Source organism: Helianthus annuus, chromosome 3 (assembly GCF_002127325.2).
Source record: "Helianthus annuus cultivar XRQ/B chromosome 3, HanXRQr2.0-SUNRISE, whole genome shotgun sequence".
NCBI classification, from domain to species: Eukaryota; Viridiplantae; Streptophyta; class Magnoliopsida; order Asterales; family Asteraceae; genus Helianthus; species Helianthus annuus.
This window is the reverse complement of record NC_035435.2, coordinates 156,585,698-156,594,862: the sequence shown is the minus strand read 5'-3', so window position 1 is coordinate 156,594,862 and position 9,165 is coordinate 156,585,698. Positions and strand designations below refer to the sequence as shown.

The following is a 9,165-nucleotide window of genomic DNA, read 5'->3' as shown; positions in this document are numbered from 1 at the left end:
CCACCCTACAAAAGCAACAAGCTTTTTGACAACCAATACTCAATAATACAACCCCACAACACTCCTATCTCTCAACACTCTGATCATCATCTTCATACTTTCTTTACATCTTGTCATTATAAAACCTCCATAAACAAACCCTACTTTTCTCTTTTCAACTTAACAGAAAGCAAGATCTTGTCAAGATATGCACATCTGCAACCAAACACATTCAAGTCCTCAAATCAATGGACTCCCACCATCTTTCTCTAACTTGGGTTCTTCTTGTTTTCTTGGCATTGCCCACAAAATTTGCCATCCAAGCTCATGGGATCAAGCCCACACGTCTCCTCGACCTCGCGATACGATACTACACCTTCAAATCACACAATAACTTCAAAACAGGCAAGTTGTATAACATCAATCTACCGTCGAATTTCGCAGGGATCAACGTTACAACCGTCAAGTATCGATGCGGAAGCCTTAAAAGATATGGTGCAAGTATTCAAGAATTTAACTTGGGAGTTGGTGTGGATGTTCATCCATATGTAGAAAGAGTCCTTGTTGTAACACAAAATTTAGGACACAATTGGTCCAATATTTACTATGATAATTACAACCAATTACTAGGTTATCAACTCGTGTCACCCGTGTTAGGGTTACTAGCGTATAATGCTGGCGATGATTCGCGATTTAGTATCGAATCCGAGGTTAAAATTTCGTCCCCTAATGTAAATGGGATAAAGATAGATTTTAGTAATCACACTACAAAAAAGAATGACACTTTGCATGGTAAGATACAAATGTGTGCAACATTTGGTGATGATGGTAATGTGACACTACAAAAAGAGGTTGCACCGAATATTTGCGCCACCACGAGCCAAGGGCATTTCGGGTTGGTGGTGCAATCACCAATATTGTTGCCGGAGAGGAAGAAGATTAAGCGGTGGAAGGTGGCGTTTGGAAGCGCGTTTGGGGCGGCGATTGGGGCTTTTCTTTTGGGGTTGCTTTTGGTTGCAATGTTTGTGAAAGTGAAGAAGAAAGCAAGATTAGAAGAGTTGGAAAGAAGAGCTTATGAAGAGGAAGCACTTCAAGTTTCAATGGCTGGACATGTGATTCGACCTCATAATGTTAATAACAACCCTCATCATCATCCTCGGTGAGTTAAGTTGTTTGTACTGGAATTTGTGTCCAAAAATTCTTTGTTGTAATATTATTGTTCATCATGAAATTACCATTGTAAACTAGTTATATATACTTTTTTTCTTGTTTCTTAATTTGTTGTTTGTTAAATCAACAAAATGCCATCTCAACCCCATTAATTAAAAATTATTATATATGTGTGTGAGTGGGGGACCCACAAGAAGTCCGTGGGAGATCCGTATTTGTGGACTTGATACAAACAGGACGAGTGCCACAATATGTAAGGGTCCTTGGAGACCAAGCCCTTAGAGGCCTTTGGATGCCTTTATCATTAGAACACATTCATCCTTAGAGGCCCTTAGGTGATATGCCCTTAGACTAGTGGGTATGGAGGGCCTCATCCCCAAGGGGATGGGCCGCCACGTCGACGCCACGTAGGAGGGGCTTGAAGGGGATGGACCTAGGGGGTGAGGGATGAACCCCTTTATATATATGTATGTATAGATGTGTGTGTGAGGAGAGAGGAATGAGGCCCATGAACATCGTCGGCTGGGAGTCGAAAAGGACGCGCTGGAGGAGTGGGGGGCGGTGTGGGGGACCGGCGACGGCCAGGCCGGGCCTAAGCCGGCCCCCATACCGTCTGGTCTTACACAAAGGCATGTGTTTGTCTTGGTTTATGTGATGAGGTGGGTCCAAAGTAAAAAAAAAAAAGAAAAGTTTTATTGAAATGTTGTGTGTAATTGATGAGGTGGAAATTAAAGAAGGAAAGATATTTGTAGAGTTGGAGATGAAATAGAGGTTTTTAAGGATTTGTAAGAATACTATGTGGCAGATGACGTGGCAGCTAAAGGCGCCTAAGGACGCTTTTAGTATTGGAGATTGTCTAAGGACATGCATGGCACGGTTCACAATGTGCCATGCTGGAACCATATTATGGGTGCTCTAAGTTTACATGTTACCATGAATTTGTCCGACTAGTTTGTTATTTTCATAGGCAGCCTCAAGGGAATTGCAATTTCTACTGAACATTTTAATTAATTAATTTGTACAATCCAAAGAAGTATAACTATTTGAGTGTTACAGATCATCTCCTCATTCTGGGCTAAAAAAAATAAAAATCTTTATGTGTGCAGCCACATATCATCTTCTTAAAAATTGAAAATTGAAAAGACCATAACATGTTTGAGACCTTATCTTTTCAAATTCTTAACATGTTACGTCTCTCCATCTAACAGATCTATGTTTTTGTTAATTAAAAATTGAAAAGACCATAATGCCCTTATGGTTTGTCTTTTTTTCCTTCCCTCCATATTCAACATTCTTCAAATTTGTAAATCCACATTTAACATTCAAATGTGGAGATCCACATTCAAAAATTCGGATTATAAACTCATACAAAAAATCAGTATTAGCAAAAACAAATCCACATTCAACAATTCAGATTATAAACGCAATGATTATTAAAAACAATTCCACATTCAACAATTCGGATTATAAAAATATAAATGTAGAGAATAATTATAATGTTATATTAGTTAGACTTAAAAAAACTATATTACGAGATAAAAGATATAAAACTAAAAAGAGCTCAAATGTGACAACTAAACCTATAATATTGGTTGCTTATATATAAAATGTATACCAAAAACTATGATATGATTAATTATCCAGGATTCCAGGCGGTCCGGTGATGGTGAAAGGAAGCAACAAACAGCGGGAGTACAACCCCAAATTTGAGTCGACACAGAAAAGGAAATGCACCAGACAGGATGGAGAAGCGGGGCGGAAGGAGAAAACACAATTTCCCAGCTTCGAGACATGACAAGCATTTGGATTCTACTTTAATCAAAGTATCATGTCATTATCGCGCATGATGTTGATGATGAACCACGTCTTGGTTATTCGCTGCTGACTTTTAATTATAGAGTGATTTGTACCAAACTACTAGCAAATGTAATGTAAGTTGTGTCTATTGAATAGTAAATTAATTATATAACTTTAGATTCACTAAGTGCTTAAATATATAGTTAAGGTAAACCAAGGGATCATAGACCGAATTATCAGATGGTTTAGGGGCCGTTTGGTAGCCTCTTAATGACCATTCAGATGCTACCTCTTAATGGTTTAAAACCTCTGAATGAATAAGAGGTAACCACAAGTCTGAATGGTTAAGAGGTAACCTCTGAATGGTAAATCATCTCATGTCACATTCTTCTACATTATCATTGGTAAAATTCTTAATGGTTCCATTAAGAGGTAGCATCTTAATGACCATTCAGAGGCTACCAAACAGCCCCTTAGATTGATCTAAGCCAACTAAAGGAGCTAATCACAACTAATGAAGCTTGGTTAGAACTCCTAGTGGTTGTCGGTATTATATAGAATAGGATTAGGATCAAATACAAAGGATCCTTATTGTAAGAAGTGTAAGAAGGATTTATAAAGCGACAAGTGTCCAATAACCTAAAAAAACCCACTACACAAAAAAATAAAAAAAATAAAAATAAACATCCACCACCACCAAAAACCCCCACCCCCCCCCCCCCTCTCCTCCATCACCTACCCAAAAATTATTTTTTTTTTATTTTTTTTTAACCGGGGGGTGGGGGTTTAGGTTTTTGGTGGTGGTGGGGTGGGGTGGGGGTGGGTGTTTAGTTTTTTTTTTTAGGTTTTGGGTGGTGATGTAGTGGGTTTAGTTTAGGTTATTGGACACTTGTCACTCTGTAAATCCTTCTTACACTTCTTACAATTAGAAGTCTTTGTAGAGTAACTTAACCCGAATAGAATATATTAGTTTTGATTTATTTCATTTTTTAACGATAGTTATGTTCTTGTTAATTCAGTTATCCTGGTTCCGTGACATGTGACATGTACCTTTATAGTTCAAATTGCAATAACATCATAAACCAGGTCCATGTGGACCATGTTACAAACATGAATCTCAAAACAAAAATATATGTATAGTGTGGGATGTTATTACTTAAAAGAGGCTGCCTTGTATAAGCAGAGCATGCACCCAATGTAGAATATACATATGAACATACATAATCCATGGTCTCATGCTATGCACATGAACATACATGGACAACGATATGATTAAAACGCGAATGCACGCTTATGCAGTACCACCTAAACAAACGTGTAACCCTATTCATGAAAAATCCTAGGTACATTTACAGTAGCTTCTTCCTTCAAACATAAATCCACTCATGGTCCATATCCATGTTCTCCTGCATTTGTTTTCAGTTGGGTTGTAATTGATATAAATAGAAAGTTTTGAAGTTTAAAGTTATGGGAGAAAACTTTAAACTAAAGATTAAATGTTTTAGAAATTGAATTTATGTTTTATACCCGAACTCAAGCTTCACTTCCTTCTGGCAATGTTATCAACCGATCTTCTTGATCAAACACTAGTACGGTTTGACAGCTGAAAATAGAGGTTTAAACATAACGTTAACGATCATGCAAAAGGAAATTGCTCCAAGAAAATAGGCATTAGTGTGTAAGGTTCAGTTGCTTTATACACGAGGTAGAAAAACAAGTGGATCCAGCAGGTTGGGTAACGGGTCAAAACGGGTCATGTTTAAAGGTGAGTCAAAACGTGTGGGTAACCGACATTTTTTTTCCGATCAACATGACTACATAAACAACTATATTCAATAACTCAATATGACTTCAGCAACTTTTCGACCCCTCAGGGGCGAGGCTTTATTTTTAGTAAATTAGAGTTTTCTATTCAGAAGGGGATGGCGGTGCAGTTTGTTGCTCGTCTACCTGCCTTGGTGATTGGAATGAAATTCAAAAAGTAGCGATTAAAAAAATTACCATAAAAAAATAAATGATTTACGCTGTTAAAATTGTTGGAACTTACTTTGTGCATTTGACAGTGTTGGTAGAACCCCCACTGGAAATTGACAATATGGTTCCAAAGAATGAAGTATTCTCTGTCCCACAGTTTGGACAAAGGCCCTGAAAAGTTAAAATTTAGATGTTAACATAGCACAAAGATTAGTGTTAATTTGTGAGGCCTAAACGTCGATAACTTGATGACGAAGATGCTTACCTTCAATATCAAGAAATCCCTCACAATGACGTTGGTTAGCGTAAAGGATAACCATAATATGAACGGCAGAGCCGCGAACCAAGTGAAGATAAAACTAAATGGCTCTGGAAGCTGATAAAAACATTTACAACTCTATAAACCACTTAAAAAATTATAACTTGAAATTGCAAGAAAACCGATATAAAACATTATTTACCTCCAAAAGGTATGTGATTTCGAACCCAGTAATGTCATCGAGGAAGAAGAATCTACCATACACAATTCACAAACATATATTAAACAATTAAAATGTAAAGTTGACATAATTGTTGAAAAAATCAAATAAAACAAGCAATAAAATGATAGTGTAGAAAACAAAATGCACCATTAAAGAACACTAAGAGCATTCACATCCTAACCATCAAATTATGTGAGGAGTGGTTTTTATATTATAAAGGGTATAAAAAGTGGTTGTGAGTAGAGGAGAGAGAAAATGTTACTGTTCATCTGTATATTTGGGGGGACACTGTTTACCCGTTATAATTTTTTAATATATTTTGAAAGTGGTTGTGAGTGGAAGTGAGAGAAAAAGGTAATGATAATATTATTTAATTGAAAGGAGAGAGAAAAAGTATTTGTTTTTAGTGGAAATATATTGATATAGGAGTTGTTTTTTAGTGGAATGTATGTATAATTTGATGGATTGGATGTGAATGCTCTAAAGTAGCATAATAATTGAAGTGTCACTTACAATCCTACTGCAACAACAGCAGCTGGGACATTTATGAGGAACATTTTGAGGTAATCAACAGTCAGGTCACTGTAAACCTACAACAAAATATGTTCATCGGTACGTAGAACATTACGTTAGAAACTGTAATGTAAACAACAAAGTTCAATGTAATACTCAAATTTATGGTCATACGTCATTATAATTTTAACACGTTTGCTTTTGAACGGGTTGCCCCGCTTGCAGTGTGCACATATAATGTATATATGTGTGGGCGCTCGGGGGGCAAAAGTGAAATGGTACTAACTTTAACGTTATTTTACTAATTTCGTGAAAATAACGTTAAAAGCGGTGGATGGTTAATCATGCATCATGTGGTAGCGTTGATAGCTGAAAGACACGAGGGTACATGCACCAATTGGTCTCTGTCCCGATTGTTATGTGCCTTAGGTCCAAGGCTTGATACAAAACTACAATCGAGCCGGGGGTCTCACTGGAAGCAGCCTCTCATTTCCTACGGGGTAGAGGTAAGGCTGTCTACATCTACCCTCCTCAGACCCTACCTTAGCTTTGCTATTGGTGGGATTTACTGAGTATGATGATGATGATGATGATGATGATGATGATGATGATGATGATGATGATGATGATGATGATGATGATGATGATGCTTTTGATCGGGCGTAACTTGCAATTTTTTTTTTAATTTTTTTTATACAAAGGCGCGTACCTTTCTACTACGAAGACTGCATCTTGGACCCTCAGCCACTATATCACTTCCATCTTTCTGAAAGAATGTATTATTAGTTTTTTTTTGTTTTTTTTTTTTAATAATTTTTGGTAACCATGAACATGAAAGCAATCATTTGCATACCTTTAGTTGCTTTTTCAGGTTGTCAAACTCTACATCACTCATTATCGGGTTACCAGATATGTACGCCATCGTAGCCTCTAGAAGCTTCTGTTCATCAGAGCCTGTGAAACATATAACAAAAGACCATATAAATTGACTGACATCATAATATTTGAAGTGTTCACTTGGTGACAAACTATACATACTTAGCATTACAACACTGCTTCCTTCCCACATGAGTTCCTCCTTGAGATTATCAAATTCCTCGTTCGACATGATAGCTTTTCCTTCGTAATAGAATGCCTTTGGTAGAAACAGAAGAAAAGTTTCAGATTTTGTATTGAGATAAAACAGTGAAACACAAGGGATAGTGTACTTGTAATGCTTGAAGAAATTCTTGTTCCATTTCTCCTATTGTTTTCTTCTTTTGTTCTAAGCTGCAATAAGGCATTATGTTGCTATCAACAGAATCTGCAGTAAATTCATCTTCTTCAACTTTACCTGAAAGAAACACAACACTACAACAATGAATTTGTGTTGCATTGCTGACACACTCACACATTGACATAACTTAAGCTCAAAATTTGGAAAAGTGATCGAGTGGATCTTTTTCATATGGGATTTACTCATGAACAAAAACAATTTATTTTATACCGGAAATGATAAAAGTAAACAGACGCCTACTTGGACCAGCTAGACAGGGGAAAATAGTACAAAAAAGGTTCAAATAAAAAAAGAGAATAACTTGGGCTACAAGTGGAGTTACAGGCCATTAAGTAGTAGCTGGTAAGACCTCAACAAGCCGGATCATGTAGCAAGCGCCACAAACGACCAAACATCATAGGCGGTTTGTCCCAACTATGAGACCCAATTTTAGCAATTTACAAATCATTCCCTTTTTAGTGTAAAAAGCATAAATCACTAAGGGTGAGCGGAGTGGGGCGGTAAACCCACTCGGTACCGACCCCTCATCCACCGCCAACCTTTTTACGAAGCCACGTTTACCGAAATGGGGGGCATTTTCGGTGAAGCTTCACCGAGTCGGTGAGAGGGAGGGAAGTGGGGAGAGAGATGGGTGTGTGGTGGGGTCCATTCCTTCTCAGCCAATCACATATTTTTCCTTTTTTTAAAATAGTTTACCTAAACCCATTAGGTAAACCACCGCCAACGTTTTTAAGCATTAGGTAAACAATTTAGGTGAATTTACGTGGAACTGTCTGATTGGGTGAATGGGGAGTTTACCTATTGCAACTAGGTTCCACTCCCTTCACCCTAATTATCGCAATTTACGCTTTTATCTATATCTTTGATTTAAAAAAACTAGCAATGGCTGCCAATTTATTTATTTATTTATTTATTTTATCATTTTCACTCAAGAATTATCTCCTTTATAAATTTGTACTATTGGCAAACATGATTATAAGTTCAAAAAAGCAACAAGACATAACATCAAAACCAACCTGGCTGTTCACTAGTGGCCTTTGGGGAAATAATAATCAATCTCCGTCGAATCGCAACCTCTCTTCCGATCATCTTGATCGAGTGATCATTGGACCCAGCCAACCGATACGAACCGGATAAAGGTAAACCAGCAGAGGGTCTCCGAACCGGAGCAGTGACGAAACGAGACGAGGCTATGGCGAAACACAATTTCGAGGCCATTTCGCCGGTGGCCGTTATGGTGGTGGAGTTGAGTGTGACAATTGCAAACGAAATTCATTTTGAGGTGCTTGTTTTGATATAGGAATTGAAGGATCAGACAAAGTGAGAGATAAGGTAAGGTTTGAATGTGTGGAGGGAAATTTGAGGATCAAATAAGTTTGTTGATTTTTTTATATTTTCTTGTAGCGTTTAAAATGCCATGTCAGCAGCTTAGTTGGTTAAGAATCTTAAAAATCCGTTTCTCTGACTTGGATTCCGCCACGTCATTTTTCAGTTTTCACATGGTTGTGTAAAAATAATTTATATGAAGTTTATTCTTTATTAGTTTCACTATTTAACTCAAATAGTCAAATGTAATAAAAAGAAGTTTGATGAGTGACGGAATTGTTGACCCTTGTATATTGAATAGAGTCTTTAAAGCTGACAATTTTTATATTTTGACCCTTAATATATCATTGTAAAAGTTGCTTTGTTCTCTGGCCAAAATTAACGGCAACATGATGGTTGGTGTTATTAGGTTTAGTGAATGGAGAGTTAAATGTTAGAGTAAACTGCCATTTTGGTCCATGTGGTTTGACCAGTTTTGCCACTTTAGTCTAAATCTCAAACTTATTACATCTGGGTCTCTGTGATTTGTATTTTGTTGTCATTTTAGTCCAAAATCAAAAAAACCTATTTTTTTTTACTGTTGCAACCTCCTATTTTGTCCTGTAGTGCAGGGGCATTTTGGTCCATGTTAATTTATTATAACATTTC

At 37.1% G+C, this 9,165-nt stretch overlaps 2 protein-coding genes across 2 annotated transcripts; one reads left to right on the top strand and one right to left on the bottom strand.

The window, feature by feature from the left end:
- The first annotated feature begins 227 nt into the window (after positions 1-227).
- Positions 228-1,142, top strand: LOC110932342. The gene has a single exon (XM_022175684.1). The coding sequence runs from the start codon at positions 228-230 to the stop codon at positions 1,140-1,142; it is 915 nt and encodes a 304-aa protein (XP_022031376.1).
- A 2,921-nt stretch (positions 1,143-4,063) lies between these two features.
- On the bottom strand, positions 4,064-8,478 carry LOC110930294 (PGR5-like protein 1A, chloroplastic). Its single transcript, XM_022173582.2, has 11 exons — positions 8,208-8,478; positions 7,124-7,248; positions 6,954-7,050; positions 6,769-6,869; positions 6,625-6,681; positions 5,916-5,992; positions 5,382-5,433; positions 5,186-5,296; positions 4,994-5,091; positions 4,474-4,549; positions 4,064-4,352 (listed from the first exon to the last, which is right to left on the bottom strand). Exons 1-10 carry the CDS (start codon positions 8,407-8,409, stop codon positions 4,480-4,482), a joined length of 990 nt encoding a protein of 329 aa, XP_022029274.1. The 5' UTR covers positions 8,410-8,478; the 3' UTR covers positions 4,064-4,352; positions 4,474-4,479.
- Between the last annotated feature and the right edge of the window lie 687 nt (positions 8,479-9,165).

What these genes read in the sequence shown, in the direction of transcription:
- LOC110930294 (XM_022173582.2), bottom strand. Translation starts at nt 8,409, where the DNA reads ATGGCCTCGAAATTGTGTTTCGCCATAGCCTCGTCTCGTTTCGTCACT. An exon ending in GCAGTCTTCGTAGTAGAAAG is followed by an intron (nt 5,993 to 6,624) that starts GTACGCGCCTTT and finishes ATTTTGTTGTAG; the next exon opens with GTTTACAGTGACCTGACTGT. An exon ending in AAATCACATACCTTTTGGAG is followed by an intron (nt 5,297 to 5,381) that starts GTAAATAATGTT and finishes TGTTTTTATCAG; the next exon opens with CTTCCAGAGCCATTTAGTTT.
- LOC110932342 (XM_022175684.1), top strand. Translation starts at nt 228, where the DNA reads ATGGACTCCCACCATCTTTCTCTAACTTGGGTTCTTCTTGTTTTCTTG.